The 25638-nt window shown below is 41.2% G+C and overlaps 2 protein-coding genes across 4 annotated transcripts in view; both read left to right on the plus strand.

Moving 5' to 3' along the window:
* The window catches only part of LOC131125032 (protein phosphatase 3 catalytic subunit alpha), a 69625-nt gene extending 58684 nt beyond the window's left edge, over positions 1-10941 (plus strand). Inside the window, exons 9-14 of one of the 2 annotated variants that reach the window (XM_058066145.1) lie at positions 901-1026; positions 1109-1180; positions 2291-2375; positions 3368-3465; positions 4703-4732; positions 9289-10941. In XM_058066145.1, coding sequence (XP_057922128.1) covers positions 901-1026; positions 1109-1180; positions 2291-2375; positions 3368-3465; positions 4703-4732; positions 9289-9506 — 629 coding nt within the window. In that variant the 3' untranslated portion in view covers positions 9507-10941. The remainder of the gene's footprint in view (positions 1-900; positions 1027-1108; positions 1181-2290; positions 2376-3367; positions 3466-4702; positions 4733-9288) is intronic. The other variant, XM_058066146.1, reaches the window with a different exon arrangement.
* Positions 10942-13733: 2792 nt separating this feature from the next.
* On the plus strand, positions 13734-25512 carry rcor2 (REST corepressor 2). 2 transcript variants are annotated; one of them, XM_058068997.1, is made up of 13 exons: positions 13734-13927; positions 17291-17426; positions 19575-19631; positions 19778-19858; positions 19940-19992; positions 20061-20222; positions 20284-20408; positions 20483-20549; positions 23117-23356; positions 23424-23501; positions 23591-23648; positions 23975-24192; positions 24260-25512. In XM_058068997.1, exons 2-13 carry the CDS (start codon positions 17303-17305, stop codon positions 24593-24595), a joined length of 1599 nt encoding a protein of 532 aa, XP_057924980.1. In that variant the 5' UTR covers positions 13734-13927; positions 17291-17302; the 3' UTR covers positions 24596-25512. The 2 variants fall into 2 exon arrangements, with proteins under 2 accessions (XP_057924980.1, XP_057924979.1); XM_058068996.1 differs by having other exon boundaries at positions 19778-19992.
* The last annotated feature ends 126 nt before the right edge of the window (positions 25513-25638 follow it).

Below are 25638 nucleotides of genomic sequence, written 5' to 3' on the forward strand. Positions count from 1 at the left end.
TTAAATTCAGCCATGTAGGCAGACATACAATATCCATCCAACCGTCTTCTATGCCGCTGAAGGTCGTGGTGATATGCTGGAGCCTATCCTACCTGCTGACTTTGGGCGAGAGGCTGGGACCAGGGCAGTGTTAATTAAATTTTATTAGCTCCCTCCCAAGTGCTTCCATTGGGTATTATGTTTTTTTAATAATATCTATATCTATCTATATATATGTACTATATGCACACTATATACATAAGGGACGGCCGTAGCTCAGTTGGTAGAGCATGTCACTCCTTCCACCCTGTCACTGTCATTGTGTCCCTGGGGTAAGACACTTGAGAACACTCCTGCAGCCAAATCCAGCTCCAGATTGTAACGCTCCGTGTAGCAGTGGACAGGCGAGGTTTAGACGGGGACATGTTGAATGGGCAGCACGTGGTCTCCATACAGTGGCCCGGCTTGTGCCATCCCCTGGGGTGCGACCATTCTCTGTGGAGACAGAATTATTACATCCTCAATTATTTTTCAAAACAAAAGTCAGTTTATTTAGGATTTTCTCTTGTTTACACAGGACATACGTTGTATATATTCATTCAGTTTTTACTGCTTTTCCTCACGAGGGTCGCGGGGGATGCTGGAGCCTATCCCAGCTGTCTTTGGGCGAGAGGCGGGCTACACCCTGGACTGGTCGCCAACCAATCACAGGGCACATACAGACAAACAACTATTCACACTCACATTCATACCTATGGACAATTTGGAGCCGCCACTTTGTATATATTGATGTATATATTTTACATACCACAAAAAGAACACTTCAAATTAAACAGAAATTTAAGCCCTTGATGAGCATATGTAAACTTCTGGTCGCTACTGTATATTTTTGTTAATAATCATTCCTTTTTGTCTCATCAGCGGCGGTACTGAAATACGAGAACAACGTGATGAACATCCGACAGTTCAACTGCTCGCCTCATCCCTACTGGCTGCCCAACTTCATGGATGTTTTTACCTGGTCGCTACCATTTGTTGGCGAGAAGGGTCGGCTATCTTTGATCAATGGTTGAGCTTTTTTAAAAGGCTCTGTCATTTTTTTATTTATTTTTTTTTTTTTACTGTGCAGTGACCGAGATGCTTGTCAATGTCCTGAGCATCTGCTCCAATGACGAGTTGACGACCGATGAGGAACTGGATGGTAAGCAGAACTTGCTGCAGTTGCACTCTCTGTCCACCAGAGAGAGACAAACAGCTGCCTTCACATCAAGTTTGTCAGGAATATAAAATGACAGATGATGTGTCATGTGATTACCACTACTAGTGATAATAATAATGATGATAGTTCTTGTCAGAAACTTTGTTATCCTGCCGTCTTGGCCAGATCACTCTCAATGAGGTTTACCTCGTAAAATAATATATTAGAGTCGTCAGTTTAATCCCATGCTAAAAATGAGGATTTCCTCTGCACTAGCACCGGCCCCTTATTGCCAAACAGGAAGTCACCTCAGCAGCGCTTCTCTTTTTCTCCCCTTCATACTTGATCATCCTCTCCTCAACTTCTTTCACTCACGCTCTCACACATTTTCTGGTTTGGTTTCCATGGTTGCCACCTTGTTTAAAATCACAAACGTTTTTGTTTTCATTTCACATAATGTATGCTATTTCTTTCATATAATCATTTTCCTTTGTCATGCTTTTATTTCTTCATCTAATTTCTCTTCTATGTTTTTACAGAGTTTTTGTGTTCAAGGCTTTTTGTCCTTGTTGTTTGTGTTTTGCTTCCTATCTTTTCATCTTTCTACTTTTTTTGCCGCCGCCACCAACATCATCGCCTCTTTGGCTGCAGCCATCCACTGACCTCTCTGTCCCCTTTTTCTTGTCTTCCTCTTCTGTGGGGTGTTTCATGAGAAGGACAGCTAATATATCCCCTCAAAAAAGGTACAAACACGAGCCGTGCCCCCGCTTTGTGCAGCAGGTTTGGTCAGGCAAACTAACCCGTTAGGATATGACTGAGGCTCCATAGTGTGATTAGTGACCTGTTTTGACAATGTTCTGACAACTTTATGTCCAAGTGTTTGCTTAAGTAGAACCATAACCCTGGGAAAACATCTTTAAATCAAGAATATGTTATTTGTGGAGACCAGAGGATGTTTATAATGTAAGACAGGTGGCATGTATGCAACGTTGCAGTGACGTGTGGCTCGTTTCATACCTCTTTCCAAACCTCTTACTATCCAAACTCCCACATAGTTATATCATTCCTGCGATGAAGGCAGCAGGTAACCATTTGCAAACTTTGACTCTGCAGGTGCCACGGCTTCTGCTCGGAAGGAGGTGATCCGCAACAAGATCCGCGCCATCGGAAAGATGGCCCGGGTATTCTCTGTGCTCAGGTAACTAACACCAGCACGTCTGGTACCTTTATATGGCAGTAAATCTTTAGAGGTCACTCACCTATATTATCCAATAATCCTAAGGGTCAAAATAATGTATTGATGAGCCTTGATGCCTTGAGCCTTGACATATAGTCCTCTCTTGTTTTGAACATCTCTCCTTCACCCGCATCCCAGGTTTTCAAAAATGAATTAATTACGAAATTATCACTATTTTGTGGTTGACTATGGCCTTTTATTAGTCAAAAAATATTGAAATACAAGGTACGTGTTCTGGTCACTAGGCATCAGTAATGTTACATTACCTGAACTTGCAATATGGACTCTCCTCCCATTCCGTGTGGAAGTGGTTTTTTTTTATTTATTTTGCACATTATTACCAATCCTTATGTGAAACATGAACACATATTTTGTTCCCTTTCTGTGCATTACAACGCCAGAAAACAAGTTAATATAAGCTAGCTAACAATGCACGTCATTGGGACACACCTATTTCGACTACAAAGCCCTCTAACAGCGTTTTAACATTTTATATGCTGTACATGCTGTGATCATGCAAGAACAAGTACATTGATGTTAACCTGTAATATAGTATTACAGTTACAGTATTTCGCTGTATTCTGATCATTTAAAACATTACCAAAACCTTGGCGCGTTGATTTCACATCATAACCCAGGCGCTTACGCTACTTCCATTGCTAACAGCAACATAGATACAGCGACAACACTTACTATGTCCGCTCTCATTGGGATGGCTGTGTCTTCCAGCACAAGACATGTGCTCCAGTTCTCGGGTAAAAATGCTGACAGTAAACGAGCATTGTGTTGAGTTTTTGTAGCAAAATTGAGAGCTATGTATCCACTCTTTTGTCTGTGAGTGACTCTGACACGAACCGCTAGCGAGGCATCGTGCTAGCCGGATAATAGGTTTTATATACAAGTCTGTTATGCATTGTTAGCTAGCTCATATGTATATACTATTTGTGTCCCAGAGAGGAGAGTGAGAGCGTGCTGACGCTGAAGGGTCTCACCCCGACGGGCATGCTACCAAGCGGCGTGCTGTCTGGCGGCAAAGAGAAGCTGCAGAACGGTAAGCCCGAATATCGGACACCACAACTTGTCCTTGCGAACTAGATGACCCCCCCGCCCCCCACCCCAGGGAGACACAATTGCAAGATGCTAGAATAATTGGCTCGTAATGTAGATGTTATGCCATATGGTAGTCGCAACATGTCCCCTTTCCTTGTCTGTTCCACTGGTTGGCTTTTCAAATACAGTATGATTATTACTTTTTACTTTCTTACTATCTCTTTCTTTCTCTTCTCTCCCTAGAAACTGCAGGTATATTCAGTTGTGCAAGTATTCCCGCTTCCCACTCGTTTTGTGAGACCAGTTTAGTTTAGTCCCGCTCACCCTCTCATGTTCAATATTCCAAACACAAAGGCTTTGAGATTGACCAGTTTTAGATGGACAAATTTAGTAAAACACGCCGAGTAGTTTGGATGTCAGCAATAATAAGTAAACATGGGACCATGTCTGGTGTAAGTGGGTAGATTGTGAAAGACAGTAGTGAATGAAAGGGGGAGTAACTGCCTTTTTATTCACATATTAGATAAGGAATCAGAGCAACTTTGATCCTTCCAATCCCCCACGAGGTAAAGGTCAACAAAGTCAGATGAGGTTAATCAATAAAGAGCGAATCACTTGATTTTTTCAACTTTACATTCTCTTGAAACCTCCATTATTGTTTAATTGTCCAGCTCATAATTGGATTATTTTTCTAATGATGATCCCATTTAGGATTTAGAATATTGATTCATTTTAGCAAGACAGCCTGGACAAGAACGTTGGGAAGGAGCAAGGTGCTCTGATTCCTGTGGCAATACGGGAAGAATGACATGACCTCCCTCCTTCAGGCAGACGCCGGCGTACTGCTCCGCTGTCATTGTTGACGTCGTCACCCTCATCAATCAATCCGTTTGTGTCCTTGTGTGATTGTCCGATAATTGACTCTGTTGTTTGTTTAGCATTGGAGACAAACGGTAAGTTAAAGGTCCATGTTCTTTTGATACGTCCTATCAAAAGACGTCTCCCACATCCGCTCATCTTCATCTCTGCTTCACAAGAGTCCTTTGACTGGACTCCAACATGTCGTGTACCAGACGTTGTCCCACTGTCTCCTGTCTCCTTCCTCCTTTTGCTACATAAAACAATGTGGACATGAGTGTTGTCGCCATTGGCTTGTTGTTATTGGTGGGACACAAAAATGACCTCCTCTTTGCTCACCTTTCTCATTCGTTTTGCAACCCCCCTCTTCTTCTCTTCAGCTACTATTGAAGCTATTGAGGCTGACGAAGGTAAATAAATGAATAAATAAGCAGGTCTGGCGGCCCTCTTCTGTTGCCCCCTTATCCCCTCCCCCGTGGCGGCAACGGACAGGGGGCTGTGCTGGGTTTCCATCCATCTTGCTGGTGCTTGAGTAGCGTGTGTTGGGTGTCTGGGCTAAAAGCACATGTAGTTCTTAGCTGTGAGAGAGATCTACTAGGAAGCCCTGTGGTTGTGCATGTTTGGAAGGGGAAACACTTCATAGCATAGACTTTGTCAGGAATCAGGGTGTCCAAAGTTTTTTTTTTGTTTGTTTGTTTTGTTTGTTTTTTTTTAATGGCCCTTGGCATATCATGCCAATAAAATTCAATACAGCCCGCATGAGGAGTAGGGCCACACAGAAAATGTGGTCCAAAAAATATAATCCACAACCTAAAATTACCGACTACCTACGCGTCTTATATTATATGTCAAATTCAATTCAAAACTTAACCGTTCCAGCAGCCGATTCCCAAAATACCAAAGCACTCTGACCACGTACCTTAGAGGATCTTTGACTTAGGTCCTTAAACAGATGTAAATAGATGTAAAAATTGCTTAGCATACCTCAAATTAGTTTTAGTATATTTAAATAATTTAAATGTGTGTGCATTTAGGTCTTTAAAAACAGCCGAGCACTCCTGTCACATGCTGTAGAGCAGTGATTCCCAACCATGCGTATGCGTACCACTCGGGGAGCAAAGATGATAAGAAAATATTTTCAGTCATATTATATGAAAAAGGGGATAGTCATACTATAACATAAAGGCTCTGGGGGTACACGAGACAAAAAAAATGCAGAGGATTTTTGACCAGCATTTTTGCAGTACGTCCTTAAAGACAGCAGAGCATAGCTGTCACATAGACCAGTGTTTTTCAACCTTTTTTGAGCCACGGCACGTTTGTTACGTTGGAAAAATTTTGCGGCACACCAATAACCAACGTTATTTGCTTCTTTCAGCTTTTTCCTGATTACGGACTCGCCACAGCAGATCCTTTTGATCCGCATACTAATTTAACCAACAATGTTATAAAATGTCACCACTACCTCTCACGTGCATCACTAAGTCTATTAGAGGAACGAGGCAATCAGCTACGTGTTGCCACACGGACGAATATTACATTGGTCTGCCAGTCTTTACACCAATGACACGCGACAATGACATAATATTTGCAGAAAATTATTAATACATGTTAATTAAAAAAGTAATATTGAATAATTCCTCACGGCACACCTGACTATTTCTCACGGCACACTTGTGTGCCGCTGCACAGTTGTTGAAAATCACTGACATAGAGGATCTTTGGCTAGTGTTATTTACAGGAGGTGATGATGTGCAGTGACGTGTGGTGAGGTTCATGGCTGGTGAGGCACTGCCTAATTTGCTTGATTTTCAGCAAGCTACTGCTGCTGCTGTCAAAAAAAAAAAGAAGAACAGCAGTGACAAGCACCGTCCAGCTCAAGCACGCCTGACCCCTTCAGGATGCTCCCCTATGATTAGCAAGGCTGTCGAAAGTCATGGTGTATAATAAATGTTTCTGCAACATAAAACCGGATTACTGGCAAACAGAAACTGGCAGGGACCGACTCAATTAGTTATTTCAATATGCCTCCCCTGACTAGCACTAACAGCTATTTGCTTTATCACAAAGCAGAGTTATATACGTTTTTTTCTTAGCATCTCTTTCAATGGTTGAGAATATATGTGGTGGTGTGCGGCCCTCAGTGGAAATAGTTTGGACACCCCAGTCCTCAAGAAGTGAACAAAGTCAAACCAATCCTCCAGAGAGCACAATTGGTTGAGAAGACAATGCACGTCCATTGAAGTCTTGCTATGAAGGCTGCTCATCACGACAATGTGCAACTTCCCCTTTCAAACGACCCCAAGCAGTTGTGCCTTGTTATTGCAAACTTGTCCAAATTGGCAAACCACTGCATTCTCTCCGCCTCCTTTTGGCGCAAGAACAACCTCAACTGCTCGCTAAATAGTAGTTTTGCCAAGCTGCTATTTACAAGTACTTCCTGGCTGGCCCGCTAGAGGGCAGTCCTCCTCTGTGGTTCCTCTGTGGTTCCTCTGTGGCCCTGCTGTGTGCTGTGCTAATAACCTGTGTCTGACCTGTGCTATGCAGCAACAACACAACCATTCATGCAAACAAATGTACAGATTAGAGTCAAAAATCCTTAATTTGCTGCATGCTCCAAGCAGACCAAACACGTCTTTAGCACCATGGAGTTCTTCTGTTTTTTTTTTTTTGTATTCTCCAGTTTTAATGTGGTACTAGTTTGTGAATGTCTCATTGGGCTCCACGACTCTTTTATTTATCTTGTTTATCATTTATTCCCTTACTTCCTTCATCTTCCCCTCCTTGTTCGCTCATCTTTTTCCATTTATTTAAATCTGTGACGTGTATCAGGGTTCCATCTGGACGTTGAGGGTCCTCGGGTGCCTTTTCACTACATTTAGTCATGCCATTGACTATTTAAACAGTGTTGCAAAATAATCTTGAAAGGAGCACAGAGCTCATTTGTTGCCAACAGAAGGTGACCTGACGACCCTGATGCCAGAAGTACCCCAAATAGCCACAAGGGGGATGGTTTTAAGTCCCCATGTCTGTCTACTAAGTCCTCTGATACTTTGAATTGTATGTGTTTTAGGGCACATTGTTGATACGTTGTAATGTTGATTACAACAGATGACCCCCAAACTACTAGGGATGGGCATTTCAATAGAAGACCATAAATGCTCTAATTAGAGAGGACAGGGCCTTAAATGGAAGCAGGTGATGAACTAGAACTAGACTAGACTTTTGACTTTGATCATGATTTGGGGTGCATGAGAAAGTGGAAACACTCTGACTATAGTATATCAAGTACAGTGGTGTGAGTATAGTGTTGTGTGTCATAATTAAATGTTTCAGATCATCACACAAATTAAAATATTAGTCACACAAACACGAGCACAAAATGCAGTTTTTAAACGAAACCATTTATTATTAAGGGAGGGGTGAAAAAAACTGTGTGAAAAAGTGATGGCCCCCAAAACCTAATAACTGCTTGGGCCACTGTTGGCAGCAACAACTTTTACAGCGCTGTGGAGGAATTTTGGCAGCAGAATCCTTGGTTCCATATATCACAGAAAGTCTTCCGGGTCCTGGAGCAGCAAAACATCACCAGACCATCAGACTACCACCACCATATTATACTGTTGCTATTATGTTCTTTTTCTGAAAGAAAGTGGTTCTACTTTCAGTGGTTTTTCATCTTGGAACTCTGCCACGCAGGTCGTTTTTGTTATAGAGGCATAAATACTGACCTTAACTGAGGCCTGCAGTTCTATGGGTATTGTTGTGGGGTCTTTTGTGACCTCTTGGCTGAGTCATTGCTGCGCTCTTGGGGTCATTTTGGTTGGCTGGCAACTCCTGGGAAGGTTCACCACCATTCCATGTTTTTGCCATTTGTGGATAATGGCTCTTGCTGTGGTTTGCTGGAGTCCCAAAGCTTTTAGAGGTGTGATAAACCACAGTTAACAGGGGAGCAATCACTTTTTCGCACTGCGCCATGTAGGTTTGGATTTTTTTTATTCTTTAATAGTAAATAGTTTCATTTAAAAACTGCATTTTGTGCTCAGTTATGTTGTCATCATCAATATTTAATTTTGTTTGATGATCATTTTGAACATTTAAGTGTGACAAACGTGCAAAAAAAAGACTTTTTCACACCACACTCATATTACCCTACATTGTAAACATAAGGGTAATCAAACTACGTGTAAAGTAATTTTAGCCCCAACAGTAGACCATGTTTTATTATGATTATTATGTTGTTATTACTATTATTACGCCTGCTGTGATCAAATTTAAACTGTCAATAAATGGCTGGTGCTTGTCTAATCACTGACATCTAGTGGCAATGTAGAATACTACATTCACTATTAGAATGCTTCTTCTGCCTTGTATTTTAGTTCGAGTTAGTTCATCGTTATGCTTTAAAATGCTTAATTTAGGCCACGACTAACTACAAATTAATTTACATGTGCATGTTTTTACTAATAGGCCCTATTCAAGCGCAAAACAACAAACATTTATGAATTAATTTTTGAAAAAAACGCAACAGAGTGAGGGCAGGATGTAGTGATGTCACCAGGGATGGGTATATCTCAATGATACCCTTTTTCCAGTCAAGGCCTCGCCCTCTCTGTGGTTTGGATACATAGACAGCTATAATATGTATGCTCTATATTATTCTCAGTACACCACTTGCATGGAAACATTGATAGACAGAGATCCTGTCACCATGTTGAATAAACCATTGAGAAAAATAACAAAGAATTGATGAATGAACCACTGTAATGTTGTCAAATGCCCATCCCTGGAAAGTACCAGCTGACTCCACCCAAGGTCGCTTTTTTTCGTGTCGTGTCTGACTTTGTTTGTTTTCATACCAAAGCAGGTCACTACTTTTAGAAGGAAAAACATGTTAAATGTTAACGGACGCCATTAATCCCCAGCTGATCTCCACCTTGTTGTTTGTGTTTTGACATTTCACCAGCCATTAAAGGCTTCTCGCCCCAGCACAAGATCACCAGCTTCGAGGAGGCCAAGGGTCTGGACCGCATCAACGAGAGGATGCCGCCGCGCCGAGACGCCCTGCCCTCGGACGCCAGTCTCAACTCCCTCAACAAAGCGCTGTCCTCAGAGACCAACGGCACAGACAGCAAAGGAAGCACCAGCGGAGGAGGCAGCGGCGGTGGTGGAGGTATCCAGTAGATACCCCTCTCTACCCCCAACCCCCCAAATACCAGGGTGTCGTGTCACATGCTAGTCCTTGGATATGCCTTCAAATGATTAGTTCCTAGTCAAATCTGCTAAGTTATTGCTCAGCGCCAGGACACCCCTGTGTGCTTCATCATTGGACGCCACTCCAACAGTATGTGAGGCAGATGTTTGTTGCTTTTTTTTTTTCTTCTCCGACGACCCATTTACAATGTACCTTCTTACTAACTATTATACGTTTACAAAAACACAGCACTAAAAAAAAAAAATTAAAAAAAGGACAGAACATGAGATGCCGTTTTTAAAAATGTAAGGGTGTACAAACTAAGTGAGAACTATTTATTGATATTTTTTTTGCTACTCTTATATATAAAACAGCTCTGAAATGAATTAGGCAGTCTTAAAAAAAAACAAAAACAAAAAGAATGTTGCAATGTTGTCGAAATGCCAAATAATGGAACGTTTTATGGTTTTGTACATATTATGCTTACCTCAGGTTCTTTTTGGTGTGTGCTTTGACCTGATTCTTTTTCTTTTTTCTGTATAATGGCTAAATAACTCCATGATCTATTTTCTTGAATTTCATAACTGGAATTTACCTATCATTTGCAAATATGTTTATTTTGTCTTTTTTTTTCCTTCAGAAAGTAAGGTTAGATTTATTAAGGCTTGCTGGAAATGAGTGTTAATTTTTCTCTTTTTAAGTATTGCGAACAAAGTTTAAAAAAAAAAAAGTAGAAAACCTATATTGTGTAAAAAGAAAAAAGTGTCTGCCTATGCATGTTTTATAAAAGTCAACAAAGGAAAGAGAAAATCTGCATATCTTGGTTAAAACACTTGGGAGCCTGTTTTTGGAATATATTGCGCTTTAGTGAACATATACTGGAAAACATTTAGCTGCGTATTTTCAATGACCATCCACAAATGCTCTATGCCTTCTTTTCTAATGGATCCACCATGGACGACCTTGTTTTTTTTTAAGCGGCGCTTGTCAGTGCACACAGTCCAATGAAGCATGTTTGTGAGGTGTGTGGTTAACAATGTGGAACTCCCAAAATGCATGATTAGCTGTTTGTGTCATATAAACAAGGTAAACAAGAAGAAAGAAAAAAAAAGTTCAGTTTTGTACATGTGCCACAGAACGTGTCATTTGGTTCTCCTATTATTATTATTATTGATGATGATGATGATTATTTGGAACTTTTCTTTGTATATCAGTTACAGGTTTGATACTGCTCAATACAAAAAATATGTTGATTTTTTTTTATTTTAAGAAACTGCTTAAGTGCCCAAGTAATTCACTACACGACATGAAGCCTTGCTTTTTGTAATTTAACTTCAAAACTGTTGGCAGATGAGGCATGCACTTGCAACTATGAAAAATTAGTATTTTATATAACTGTTGAATAAAAATGTGCATGAATTTACACTTGAAATGTCGCCTTTCCTTTTTGGGAAGGGGGTGCAGCGTGCAGCAGTCACCACAGGGGGGCGCTCATATACGGTGTACATCTTGTACTTGATCTTACTTTTAGTTTGAGGCATTATCTGCTAAATGAGAATAATTGGAATGAGTCCCTTTTTAGTAGTTCATGGATATCGACGAAACAGATTGTTCTGTGCTTTTGGCGGTCTTTTTCCTCACAAACAGATGGCAGATTTTCAACTCCGCCCACCCTCTTTTGTCTTTGGTGGAGTGGAGCCGTTATAACTACATCCGCTGGAGGGCGCCATTGCCGATAAGGAATTAGCTGTTTTCCGTGTGCATCTTCAACAGTGCTTTGATGTGTATCTTTTTAAATGACTAGTAGGCATGTTTTCAAGGGGATACACACAGCATGACGAAGGGAGTGATGAAGAAGAGATGTGAGGGACGATGCAGAAGAATGGCTTCCTAATGATCGGTGGAAAGGGAGGGAAACGGGGAGGAAGTGTGTGTGTGTGTGTGTGTGTGTGTGTGTGTGTCACCACGGGGTTGGGGTGGGGGAGGGGAAAGGAGGAATCCGTGCACACATAGTTGACATAAGAGTGACACTGCAAGGAGGAATATGGATAGGAAATCAGCAGGATGGAGGAAAAGGAGAAAGAGTGTGTGTGTGTATGTTTTGTGTGTGTGTGTGTGTGTCGTGTCACACCTGATGCTGGAACACACACAAACTCCTCCCCACCATCCATACGCAGCCCAAGTGATACCAAATATCGATACCATCAATATCACGGTTTCCCCAATACTGTACAAGCATGCTTGAAAAAATGATCTTTGGCTAGCATTTTTGCAGTAGGACCTTCAAAACAGAAGAAATGCTTTGCTTTGACTGCTTTGAAATTGAGAATCTCTGGCTCTCTTTTTGCAGAAGGACCTTAAAATAGCACAGTAAACATATTCTTTCTTTTTTGAATATGTAAACTACACTTTTTAAAAGGCCTTTCCCTCCATTTTTTATATATATATGCCTTTTGTTGTGTTGTTTTGTTTTATTGCTTCACTGTAGGTTTTATGCTTTTTGTAGCACTTTGAGATTTCTGTAATGGAAAGTGCATTCATTCATTCATTCATTCATTCATCCATTCATTTTCTACCGCTTTTTCCTCATGAGGGTCGCGGGGGTGCTGGAGCCTATCCCAGCTGTCTTCGGGCGAGAGGCGGGGTACACCCTGGACTGGTCGCCAGCCAATCACAGGGCACATATAGACAAACAACCATTCACACTCACATTCATACCTATGGACAGTTTGGAGTCGCCAATTAACCTAGCATGTTTTTGGAATGTGGGAGGAAACCGGAGTACCCGGAGAAAACCCACGCATGCACGGGGAGAACATGCAAACTCCGCACATTGAACCCTGGTCTCCTAGCTGTGAGGTCTGCACGCTAACCACTCGACCGCCGTGCCGCCCCCACAGTAAACATATTCTTTCTTTTTTGAATATGTAAACGACACTTTTTACAAAGGCCTTTCCTAAGCCATTTTTTATATATATGCCTTTTGTTGTGTTGTTTTGTTTTATTGCTTCACTGTAGGTTTTATGCTTTTTGTAGCACTTTGAGATTTCTGTAATGGAAAGTGCAATATAAATAAAATTTATTATTATTATTACACCCCACAGAAACCACACATGCTCACCAGTGATGTTTTTTGCTAGCTAATGATAGCGATTTGGCTAAGTTTAGCCACTAACAATAACACTATCATTGAATGTGGCCTATAGCCTATTATAACAACAACATGACTGCAAATTTTTCATCGCCTCCCTCCAATTTTTTATGAAGTTTAATTGTAAAAAAATATATATACATTTTTGTTGTATATGCTCTTTTTAAGGCTGCACGGCTAATGCTAGGTTAATTGGCAACTCCAAATTGTCCATAGTTATGAATGTGAGTGTGAATGGTTGTTTGTCTATATGTGCCCTGTGATTGGCTGACGACCAGTCCAGGGTGTACCCCGCCTCTCGCCCAAGGACAGCTGGGATAGGCTCCAGCACCCCCGCGACCCTTGTGAGGAAAAAGCGGTAGAAAATGAAATGAAATGAAATGCTCTTTTTAAGGCTGCACGGCTAATGCTAGGTTAATTGGCGACTCCAAATTGTCCATAGTTATGAATGTGAGTGTGAATGGTTGTTTGTCTATATGTGCCCTGTGATTGGCTGGCGACCAGTCCAGGGTGCACCCTGCCTCTCGCCCAAAGACAGCTGGGATAGGCTCCAGCACCTCCTTGTGAGGATAAGTGATAGAAAGTGAATGAATGTTCTTTTTAATCACTATTGGTAACTAACTATTGATGGTGGTGGACTGATATTTTGGGGGTTGAGGTCTTTTTAATGGCTGATTCAGCCATTCGGTGAGGGAAATATTTGAAGATATGACTGAGACTTGTCGAAGAATCTGTATTGGTATTGTCGAAAGCCTGTTTTACTTGGTATCGCATCGGTAAACCAAGATATGGTATCGCTCATCACTAGTCTGGACAGCCAGCCTTAGCACATAGTATATGCACATTTCACGCATCCTTCCGCTGGCACACTGGCAAGTAGTCCTCCACTTGGTGGCATTTCCACATAGAGCACTCTAATAATCATGAAGACTATTGTGTATCCAAACATTTGCTATGATAACTTCTAGTGGACCTCTTTTGACTTTTGTTAGGGACTTTTTCCACGCACTACTTTTTGTTAATCCAAACGGCTACAGTGGTGTGAAAGGCACGGTGGCGGATGGGCACGTCACTTTTGTTGAGTGAGTCGTGCACCTCGCCGGCTCACTCTGCTTGCATTTATCCATTCATTGTACTGCTTGGGCATCAATAAAGCTAGAATAAACCCACATAATTCTTGTAGTAACTCTCACTTTGGCACGCCAGAGGGAACTGAAAAAGGCCACCGACAGGGATACGTTCAGGAGAGCCGGAGAACAGGTAACAGCGGGACTGTTATCTTCTTGCAACTATTCGTTACTAATGTAACGCGCAGGGTACTACCACTACTAGCCTGGCTCGAGCTAGGTGGCTAACGCCTAGCATCCCAACTATGTTTGAATTGCACTTAAAAGCACAAATATGAAATAACTTCGTAAACAAATGTCCACTTCCTGAAGGCCACGCAGTGCCGATAAACACCATTAAAAGTTGAGTTATTGGGGCATAAAGGGAGTTTTTATCACTCCATGGTAGCGGTCAGGAGCAACGTAAGCGTGGTGAAAACAAAAGACACTTCTGTTTGACACAATAATGGGGACCTATTGAGCTATGTTGTATTCATCCGTTTTAAAATGAAAATAAATCATAAATGCATCGAGAACGCGATCAACATGTGCAGCAGAGTGTTTGAAATACTGCTACGTTTGTGTCTTAATTTAATTATCGACCCATAAAAGGGATACAAAAAAGTTGTGATTAGACGCGTTTAACTTTTAAATTGAACCATTTGGTAGACTTGCTACCAACGCCTCAGTTCCTTGTCATTATATTTATCTTTATTTCTTTATTATTTAAGATTAAAATGTATCCGAGGCTACCATAGGGGTTAACCGAGGCTCCTACAGTAAGTAATGAAAGTTGTCATTTCGCCGCAGCAGATTCGTCATTTTTCTCTCAGATGCAAACATTAATTAGTGTGTGCATGTGACACGTTCTCCGAACCTGCAGGGATGTTTAGAAAGATCTTTGATGTATATTTTGACACTGTTAGCCGTATGGGAAATTGAAATTCCATGGTTTTAATTGTTAATCTTTGATTAGGTTTGCTTGTTTATGGATTGATTATTGCTGGTATTTTGGGAGTGACACAAAAACCTGACAGGACTATCATGGTTTTATTGAATGGGCTCCAACATTACCTGCAATTACATGCTGTAAAATGATTTGCAATGGAAGTCAGTATTGATATGCGCACAATTTCTGCTAGACAGATAATATTGACAAAATACATAATCAATAAAAAATATTTACATTTTGTGTTTGCCATCATCAAGCTTGTTAATTAGCATTGGAAGCGTCTTGAATGCCTTCTGTTTTACACACACCAGGAGCATGTTGCATAAAATTAAGATAAGGCATTAAGTCATGATTTTAACATTTGTCATCATTCATTTCAATCATTGTACATAATTAGATGATGTTGCAATCGTAGATCATTTATTAGATAATTTAGTCTCTCACATACTATATAGAAAATACACATCCCGTATAAATACAAATACACATCTACAAGATCAAGTTACAACAGAGCGAGTACTAATATGTTAATTATGTTGGTTAATGTGGATGTGTACTACATTACCCAGAAGCCTTGGTGCTCCAGGGGAAGTTTACGCCCTGTTAAATCTACAAGCCAGTAATGGTGATGTGCTAAATAAAGCATTATTACCACTGTGCAACGCTATTCCTGATTTGTTAAACAAGCAACAAACATAAGAATGAACTACTTGGGTTTCAATGATGATGGTTTCAACTGAGTGTGTGTTTTTGCACTACTTACGCACAATATTGCGCAAAGTGGCAATACTTTTATTTGCTCTTTTTTGTACTGTAAGCCCCATTGGGAGGAAGTACACCGCTCTGGTTGCCATGTTAAATCTGTGACACTGCGATGGATAGTCTTGATGGCTGGATGGCTTGATTACAACAGGGTTACTGTGTCCACATGGGTATGTTGGTTTTATAGTGGAATAAACAGAGTGAGTGAACCCTCCTGTCAGTCATTGGGACTCTTTGTCCCACTGGGTGGGGCTGCAAGGGAGTGCACAGACAGAGTGCTGCAGCCTGCAAGTGAGCAAACGCAAATATGAATAAAGGCACAAAAGCGATTGTCTCTGAGGCGGATGCCACAGCTCCAGTACGGGAGTATTTCGCTTTTAAAAAGAATGAACATGTTGAGCTCATGAACACTGATGAGCCAATAGGTCACGTTTGTTGGAAAGTAGAGGCAACAAAAAATTGGAATATGACCACCTTGCATGCGCAGCTCAAATACAACCAGCCTGTCCAGGTTTGTCAACTGGTACTCAATGCTTATTGAGTTGTTTGGTCGGCAAAGTAAATATAAACAAAACAGTGCAAAATGGTGCACGTTTTAATAGGCGTGGTGAAACTGCCCCTTGGTGATGTCACAGATGGGCAGACTACCTTATATGGGCATGTCTGTAAGCAGATAAGTGCTCTGCCGTCCCCAAGATCTGCTCTTCTGTTTAAAAGAAATACATTTTTAATCTGTAAACTTAAAGTTTGGACTCCAGAATCGGATTTGGGATCCAACACAAATGGCTGTATGTTAAAAGTGGACATTTTAAAAAGACAAATCGCCGTTATTATCAACTCTTCTAATCTTTATCAAAGTTAGCAGCGCAAGGAGCGTGACCAACCACAGTGGAGTGGGTGTGCCTGGAGGCGGTCTGAGGGAGGAAAACATTAAAACGGACTGTTTTCGTGAGAACCACAAAATCCAAAGAAATACAGCAGAATAGGTGCAGATTCTGGAAGCTCTATAAAGCTTTGTGTGCTTGTTATTGTGTGCAGCTGGTGTGTATTGGAGTCCACAACTCATTACAAAGGGCCGAAAAATCAGCATAATAGGTGCCCTTTAAGGAATAATACCCAATATTCATTATTTAAGTGCAATATTGTTTGCGGAGACTTGATACTTTTTATTGTTGTGTGTGACATTTATTGGAGTGCTTTTTTTGTTAACAGAGACAGACTAGTTTCATTGATTTTTAGTGGGTTTTTATTATTTAAAAATCCTGACAATCCTGTCAAATACGCTTGAGAAATATTTTTTTTTGCTTTTGATACAATGTACCCGCATTATTATGCCACATACAGTGGTAGCTGTACTTACAAGCGTCTCTACATACCGAATTTTCAGGTTATGACACGCCTCAACGGGAAAATATTGCCTCTTGTTACGAAATAAGTAGGATATGAAAGGCAAAGATACAGTATGCGCTGATACTCTCAGTTCCCAGACTTTACCGGACGTAAATATACTTGTACGTAGCTGCTCTGCGATTAGCTATGGCCTAGCATTTTCCTGGCATCCCATTGTCTAGGAGTGTGTTTGGACAGTTTTACCTGAGAGTTTTATTCACTATGGACCCCAAGAAAGTGATGGAGAAAAGTGGAAAAGAAGAGAGTTTTTTGTGGTGGTGATATTATCGTTATTGGGCTATATTTTTGTCCAAATTACTCATATGCACTACCTCATAGGCACCAGGTATGTCAGAGAATAATGTGGAAGAGAGGGATCAGCGTTGCCTGCTTAACTTTTTTGCTTATGTTTAGTGTTGTGAAGCTATGCCCTCGGTGATGGAGCGCTCGGGGGCCGGCGTCCTGTCCAGGAGCAGAGCCAAAACCGTAACCAACGGCAACAGCCAGGCGCATTCCGAGGAGGAGAGCAGCGACGAGGACCATGCTCATGGTATCACACACACAACACAATTTGATGACTTCTAGTTCCTGACTTTTTTGTGTATAATTAAGTGAGGATAATAGTTCTGAGATCTGCCATGAGTCAAAATGATGCAATATACACTGCAAAATAATTGTAGTCTTCATTCTTTTCTCGCACCTCCATCACCTTCCCACACGCTTTCATCTTTGTCATCCTCTGCCCACAGTCTTCTCCTTGTTAGCCAAATAGATTCCACAATTGACCCAATCATAAAAACCCCACAGTCATTAGAACTCGAGAGGTTGCTTTCTTCTCCTGTTTCTGCCGTTCCTCCTCCTCCCTTCCTGTTCCGTCCCAAAGGACATCATGATCCCCCAGCCTACCATCCTTCCAATGCACTGTGGATAACACACTGCATGATTTCAAAGGAACATTGCATTTTATTTCACTCAAACCACAATGAAAGACATGAAAAGTCCCATATTGTTATATTTTCCAGCATTTAATTAAGTCTCAGAAGTTCCACAGTAGTGTGTTGCCTTCATTCTGGAATATTCTGTAGACAGTATAAAAGTGTTTTAGCGTCTTTGTGTGTCTGTAGCTTTAAAGGAAAACTACAATCCTTGTCTGTCATAAACATGCATCTTTCTATTTTCTGTGCGTTCTTAAGATAAAAAAACAACTAAAAAGAGACTGCTACGAATGCATGTAATGGGATGCAACTATTCCGCTTAGAAGACCTTCTGAAAAATCTCAAAGGTCCGCCTCATTTACATAATATGACCTGCACATTAAAGGAAAACTGCGCTTTTTAGGGGAATTTTGCCCATCAGTCACAATTTTTATGTGAAACATGAACACATATTTCCTTCCCTTTTCTGTGCATTATAATGACAGAAAGGGAGTTAGTATGAGCTAGCTAATAATGTCATGGGACATACCTATTTTGCTGCCAAAGCCCGAGCTAAGCAACTAACAACAAAAACTATATTTGCCGGAGTAACACAACGCCTTGCTAGCCGCTCAGCCTCATTCACAGACGGAAGACTGAATGCCGAGCTCTCAATTTCTCTACCAATACTCAATAAGATGCTCATTTTTTTACCTGAGGATTGGAGTCTTGTGCTGGAAGACGCAGCCATCCCAATGAGGGGACATTGTAAGTCCCATTGATGTTTCTATGCTGCTGCTGTAATTCTGCAACATATGTCACAATGTAACATTAAAGAGTGGGACAGGAGGAAATACAAACATTAGCACCACAATTAGCATAGCTATGTGAGCCACAGTGGCTGCATATGAAAGTTTATAATCTGTACATTTAAATATGCTACTTCTATCGCTGTTGCCTATGTTCAAGGCAAAGTCCGACAAATGGAAGGTCAGCATTGAGCATCAGATACATGTCACATTAAACAGATGACAACACTAGCATTTAAAATGTTATGTGTCAGAAAACAAACATTTATTTAAGGCCCGTAAAGACACGTTCCTCAGTTTGTTTACTTTTAAAACTGCCATGACTCAACTCTGTTTTTTAAAAATTGTATTATAGTGGTCTATGTTGTATTTAAATTTATCACGAATTAATGCGGGAAGGACTCAAAAAGGCCTCCCAACTGCATTTCTGTTTGGTGTATTAGGTTTGTGTAACGAGGAAAATGAAAAAAAAACTCTGTTTGTGGCTCCAGGCTATTATTCATTACTATAAGAGGGGGCAAAATGGCTTATTTGATAGTAAAGGTTGCCGATCCCTGATATTGGTGCAGGTCAAAGGCGGTGTCATAGCCATGAAGATGGTCTTTCCTTCATAACATATGAAAAGCTGCAACTTCACATTTGAGCACCTCTTCCCTCATAAGTGGAACAAACATGTGAGGGAGAAGAGTGACTTTGCCTGGTACTCAAACAGGTTCCAGGGACAAATATAACTGTTGGAAGTCATTGTAATGACACATTTCCAATTGGGGACCTTTTTAACGTGAAGAAAACAAACTTAGAATGCATGAAAACAACAGTTTCTTTGTGTGGTCTGTGTGGTCTGTCTCACAGTCCTGTCTGCCCCTCTCTGCTGCTCCTTTACAAAAAAAAACCACATTGTCCTCCGAGCGTCGTTGACCACACCCACATCCTTCTCTAAAGTCTTCCGTCGTTCCTCTCTTGTGTCATCCTCAGACAGCATGATCCGAGTGGGAGGAGACTACCAGGCCCAGATTCCAGAGTTCAAACCAGGTAAGCAGGAGGTGAAACTGCCAACACTATCACGTGATAGTGCCGTTATTACACCATGTGTTAAGTCACTTTCACTTTCACTGGACCTGTTTGATTAGATATTTGATTTTGATGTGACAATGTTGTGTGTTTAATGTCAATTGCAGACAGCCCAGCCCGTTACAATGAGAAGGACCAGAGGAGCATGTTAGTCTGGTGTCCCAACAGTCAGCTGTCGGATGCAATGTGTACGCACGTGCACTTTCACCACATTTTACAGTGTTTCCTCTCTGTTCTTAATTCATCTCATTTGCTCTGGCTTCATTCAGTGGACGAGTACATCCTAATGGCTAAAGAAAAACATGGCTACAACATGGAACAGGTAGAGAGCCCCACACACTCCAATTAGTTTTAAGCGCGCTGACTTCATGTTGTAAACGCCACCGTCAGGCTCTTGGCATGTTGCTGTGGCACAAGCACGACGTGGAGCGTTCACTGGCTGACTTGGCCAACTTCACTCCGTTCCCAGACGAGTGGACAGTGGAGGATAAAGTGCTGTTTGAACAGGCATTCAGCTTCCACGGCAAGAGCTTCCACCGCATCCAGCAGATGGTGAGAGAACCTTCACATGCTTTGTTTGGAAAATGTTGACTTCATGTGTTTGTGTATTTAGCTTCCAGACAAGCTTATCTCCAGCCTGGTCAAGTACTACTATGGCTGGAAGAAGACCAGAACTAGGACCTCTGTCATGGACCGCCAAGCCAGGAGGCTGGTCAGCAAAAGGGAGAAGGATGACAGGTGAGAATGCCAGCTTGAAGGATGAAGATGATGTCTAATTGAGTTTTTGAGTGCTTCTATTTTCTGTAATGTAGCAATGACGAGTTGGAGGAAGGAGATCCTGGTAGTGACAGTGACTTTGAGCTTGATGCCAAGAAGGAGGTGAGCATTACAATTATTTTTATGTATACAAAAGTACATCCTTCACATCGAGCATTTTTATTACTAATGTATGTTGGATTGTATCATAGACATGAAACATGTTTTAGAGTAGTCATTGTGTACGTCTTGTATAGCATTATGCATTGACTAGCCCACCAGTGTCCCAAGAGAGGGGGTTCATGTTGGGCCAAAAGAAATGTGTTTTTTTGTGTTATTTACTTATTATATCACCACAGATTGTGTGGGGTTTTTTGTGTCAGTACATTTCTGCGATTCAGTTTTCCGTGGGAATTATAAGGCCCTATTTATGGTGTTTCACAATGTCAAGCTACATGTTGGAATAAATGTTTCCCTTAATGAACCCCAGTCTGACAGCACTCATGCATCCCCATTTCAAGACACTATCTCCACCATGCTTGACTGGAGGCAAGACACAATTTTCTGGCTACTCGCTCATTGATGCCAGGATGGTTGTGCATTGACTCATTTTCAGTGTACAGTAAGGCTGAATCCCAATATTATCCCTTACCCCTAGCCTTACCCCTTGACGCTTGGTTTTTGCACGTTCATGCCAGCCAAGTAGTGTCAGAGTTGTCCTTAAGGCAAGGGGAAGGGCTAAGGGCTGTATAGCTCTTGAAATGAAGCGTGGTCGGGGACCAAACTTGAAACCAATGGCTAGGAATATTTCACATGAAACGGCGGCTGAGAAGATGAAGAGTGGAGACCAAGCGAAGCATACAAATGTAAGTAATTAACTGTAATTATTGATTTTCATAGTCAAGACACTGTTCTTTTCATCAAGACATTGAATCCCTTGTTTATCCACACAAATATTAGCCCTGTGTTGAATTGTTGGTTGTATTTTAAAATCACTAGTTATTACGAGCCGGATAACACTGATGTCAAATCCTACTGCATTTCATGAATGATTGGACAAATATTACATGGTGAATACATTAGCCTGGTAATTGTAAGTTGTATTTTAATATCACTCATAATAACAAGCTAACTCACTCTACTGTAATGTTTGTATTTTTATTAGCTGTCTAACCACTGATGTAACGTAGTACATCAATAAGCGTCTAAACAACATGGCCTTGCTTTTAGCATCTGACATTGTCCTTATGTATTTTTTTACAGTTACTATTTGGATCCAGCACATTATTTTTCTGTATGTACAGTGAGTTAATAGTTGTACCCCATCGATAATGCATATGTGTCACTCCTGCAGGAGATGGCTGCGCCAACTGAAGTCAGTACACGAAAAGAGCACTTTGCCACAACCCTTTACAACACCACACAGCACTTCAATACGATCAAGAACCACAAACCCACTATGAAAAAGAAGACTGCAACACAATGCTGTTCTGGACTTTTATTTCCAAAACAATCTGAGAGAGAACAGGAGGAGACTGAGGCCATAACCTTGAAAGAGTGTTTGATAAGATGTAGATCTAACAGTTTGTTGTTGATGTTCTTAAAGTTAATGTATATTGTCATTTTTATTTGACATGTACAGAATATTTGATATATTTTCAGTTTTTTAAATTGTTAACAGTGCTGTTTTTTAGCACTTTAAATGTAGTAGAGGCCTGTGTTTGGCAATAAATGTCACAGTTTGTAAAAAACATGTTTCTTTTTATTAAAATAAAGTGTTCCTGAGGTAGGCTGCGGTATATTTCAGTATTAAACTGAAATTATGTAGAAATATATGTGCCTTACTTTGTGGTATGAATCATTTGTTATGAACAATTAATATCACCCTCCAGAAACAGGATTTGCCCACAAACTGACAGACAGACATTTAAATCAAACTGCAATGAATAATACAGTGGAACCTTGGTTAGCATCTTAAAGTTGTTCCAGAAGGGTTGACTAACTGAAACAGACTGTAAACATACATTTTCCCATAAGAAATCATGTAAATCCAAGTAATGCGTGCCAGGAAGACAAACATGTTAACACAAAACATGTTCAAAAGTTGTCCAATAGCAGCATAGTTTCAAATGCTTATGAATGCATATACAGTGGTATGAAAAACTTTGGGCACCTCTGTTAATTTTCAAGGTCTTCCTTTATTTATATGACTGGTTGTTGGGAGCAGCCATTTTAGTTAAATATATCATATAGTCAAATCTCAAATTCTCAAATCTACTAAATATTGATGTTAGGGTACCCAAATGCAATAATTATTATTAAATTAAAATAATAAAAATTATTATTGATTAAAATAATTATTGCACTCGTTCTATAAACTTCATTTCACATCTCATACATCAGTGTGTTTGTCTGCTATATGATATATTTAACTGAAATTGAGTATATAAATATAATGTGGCAGATTTTCCACACTGTTAGCTGATGCACCAGCATTCACAGTTTGTGCAGACAACGTTGTCTTCGCAAATCTATACTGCTATACAAGCTGTACGCTGACTACTGTAAAGTATGTCCAAGTTGACTTCTATAGCATCGTCCCTGGAGAACAAAAATACAAATGTTTTCTGAAGGAGTGTACCTACTTTTGTGAGATGCTCTACACACTGCTCATGTTTGTCTTTGCTCAGGCCACCAAACAGAACCCTAACAGTGCCATCTCGGACAAAGTGATCCCAAGTCGCTCGGGCCCCATCAAGAAGGAGAACATCGGGGCTCAGTACCGCCACCACCCTCTCCGAGCCCGTCGCCGGCCTCCTAAGGGAATGCACCTGGATCAATCCGACATCACATCCCTCTCCGCCTCTCACGACTCTGGTGTTATGACAATAAGGCAGCTGGACACACAGCTGGTGTCCCTCAAGCGACAGGTACGGAAGCGTCCGTATGACAATAATATAATCCGTGCCAAGTAAACACGCCCCTGTCTTCTCTCAGGTCCAAAGTATTAAACAGAGCAACAGTAGTTTGAAACAGAGTCTGAATGAAGGTGTGGATTCTTTCAAACCCACTGAGGTATGTGTCTCCCATCCCTCAGTCACACAGATTCTGATGTTATGTCGCATTCTGTTAGCCGTTTGCGTCACTAACCTCTCTGTTTGTAGCCCGGCCCTAAGATGAACTCTCGCTGGACCACAGAGGAGCAGCTTCTGGCTGTGCAGGGTGAGTCAAGAAGGCATCATGTCTCCATTGCAGATTTAAAGATAACGGTTGCCTCATTTCAAGTATCACAAGTGGTCAGCATTGGGGGCTTTATCTACCTCTGCATGTGCTTTAAAATGTTGTTCCTCAACTGATGGCTTCGTACAATTGCTGTGTTGTTTACCATGAACTCATCATACTGCCTGTGCAGTTTGCTCTGTACCACTCCTACAGCATTGGTTCTGTTACTACTGTTTTGGATTCTCTATTTCAACTCACCAGCTATTATACAGTATCTGCTATGTTAAGTTTACTGGATATAACCAACCACATCTTCTCCCTTGTAGCGATCCGTCGTTATGGCAAAGACTTTACAGCCATTGCGGAGGTGATTGGGAACAAGACGTCAGCCCAGGTGAGCTCATTCTTCGTGAGCTACCGTCGCAGGTTCAACCTGGACGAGGTGCTGAGGGAGTGGGCTGCCGAGCAGGTAGCCACACGAGACCTCAGGAGAAGCAGCGAAGAGATAGCGGCTACTACAGATGGAGGAGGAGAGGAGGAAGAAGTAAGATGGATGACTTTCTTCAAGGTTCATAGAATCTATACTCACTCTCCTGCCTCCTCTTTCCAAGGTCAAGCTGGAGGACTCCTCTCCGGATGCTGCCGGAAGCTCTCCCCCACTCTCCTCCACCCAGAACACATCCTCCCTATCCCAGCCTCCTCCACTGCTGCGCCCAGCACCTCCCTCAGCTCCACCCAGCCTCCTCCGCCAGCCACCGCCGCTGCAGACCCGCCCACTCCAGAACCGGGCACCTCACAACCACCCTCCGCCACCACTCATCCGGCCCGCTGTTACCACCTCCTCCTCCTCTGGGAGCCTAAGGGCTTCTCCTCCCAGCTCCTCGGTCGCAGCACAGATGCCGCCGTCGCTGGTGGGCATCAAAGTGGAGCAGGCCAACTCACACTGAAAACACACATCAACATCCTGGCCCTGGCAAGTGTGTGTATCATAGCGGCACTGTCACACCTACCTCCACGTCACAGTTATTCAACACACACTAATAGCCCTACCTGCAACCTCCATCAAAGAGACACTGGATTGTCAGGCTGCTTAGGAGTAGTGTACCACATTCAACTCATCTCCTTAGCAATGATTGGATGATGTATTCCCATTTCTATGTAAACAGCCTTCAGGGAATTTAAAGTAGAACAGAATTGAGTCAAACCTGCTTAACGTTGACTTTGAGGTTTGAAGATTGAGGAAACTGGCTTTTGCTTAAAAACACGTCAATTTTGTTACAATTTTTAATAGCATAGGCAAACGTGAGAAAGGAAAAAAGACGAACATAGCCATCTGTTACTTGTATGAATTGGAATATTTGTTTCTTTTTTTAGATTAAACTCTACGGTAGATGTAGTTTAGATTATTATTATTGTTGTTATTATTATTGTTATTATTATTATTATTGACTGAGCACTAAAGAGCCTTTTGTGTGTGAGTCGTGAGTGTTCTTACCTCCTACAACTCACAGGATGTTTTTAAATAATAAACATTCAGCCAAAGTCAGTTGTCGCTTTAAAAGCACAAATAAGGAAAGACTGTTTGACCGAACTCACGGTAGCTGCTAGTTGTTTTGGTACAGGAAAGATATTTAAAATGTGTTTTTTCCCATATTATGGCGAATCTGCTGTATCAGGACAGAGCTGTCCACTGCTACTGGGATCACGAGTCGCTTCTTTCTGTTTACCTTTTGGCTTTAATGTTTGTGTGCTTTGCCTTTTCATTATTTTCTCAGATGTCTTTTTTTTCCTCCCTGAAATGTACTTATGTGTCCTGAATGTGAGCATTTAAATGTTTCTATTTGTTTTTCTAGAATAAAGAAATTACCTCACACAGTTCCATCTATATGTTCATCACCTGACCTCACTGTTTTTAAGTATTTGGACTTTAAGCTCCGTAAGATTTCAGTTTCGCTTACATTTAAAAATGATGCCCAGCATTGATACATTT

The sequence above is a fragment of the Doryrhamphus excisus genome, chromosome 3 (genome assembly GCF_030265055.1).
Source record: "Doryrhamphus excisus isolate RoL2022-K1 chromosome 3, RoL_Dexc_1.0, whole genome shotgun sequence".
NCBI classification, from domain to species: Eukaryota; Metazoa; Chordata; class Actinopteri; order Syngnathiformes; family Syngnathidae; genus Doryrhamphus; species Doryrhamphus excisus.

Excerpts from the sequence above, each read along its gene's own strand:
- rcor2 (XM_058068996.1), top strand. The coding sequence starts at position 17,303 with ATGCCCTCGGTGATGGAGCGCTCGGGGGCCGGCGTCCTGTCCAGGAGC. Across the intron at positions 19,993-20,060 it reads ATGGCTACAACATGGAACAG|GCTCTTGGCATGTTGCTGTG; the intron begins GTAGAGAGCCCC and ends CGCCACCGTCAG. Across the intron at positions 23,502-23,590 it reads ATTCTTTCAAACCCACTGAG|CCCGGCCCTAAGATGAACTC; the intron begins GTATGTGTCTCC and ends CTCTGTTTGTAG.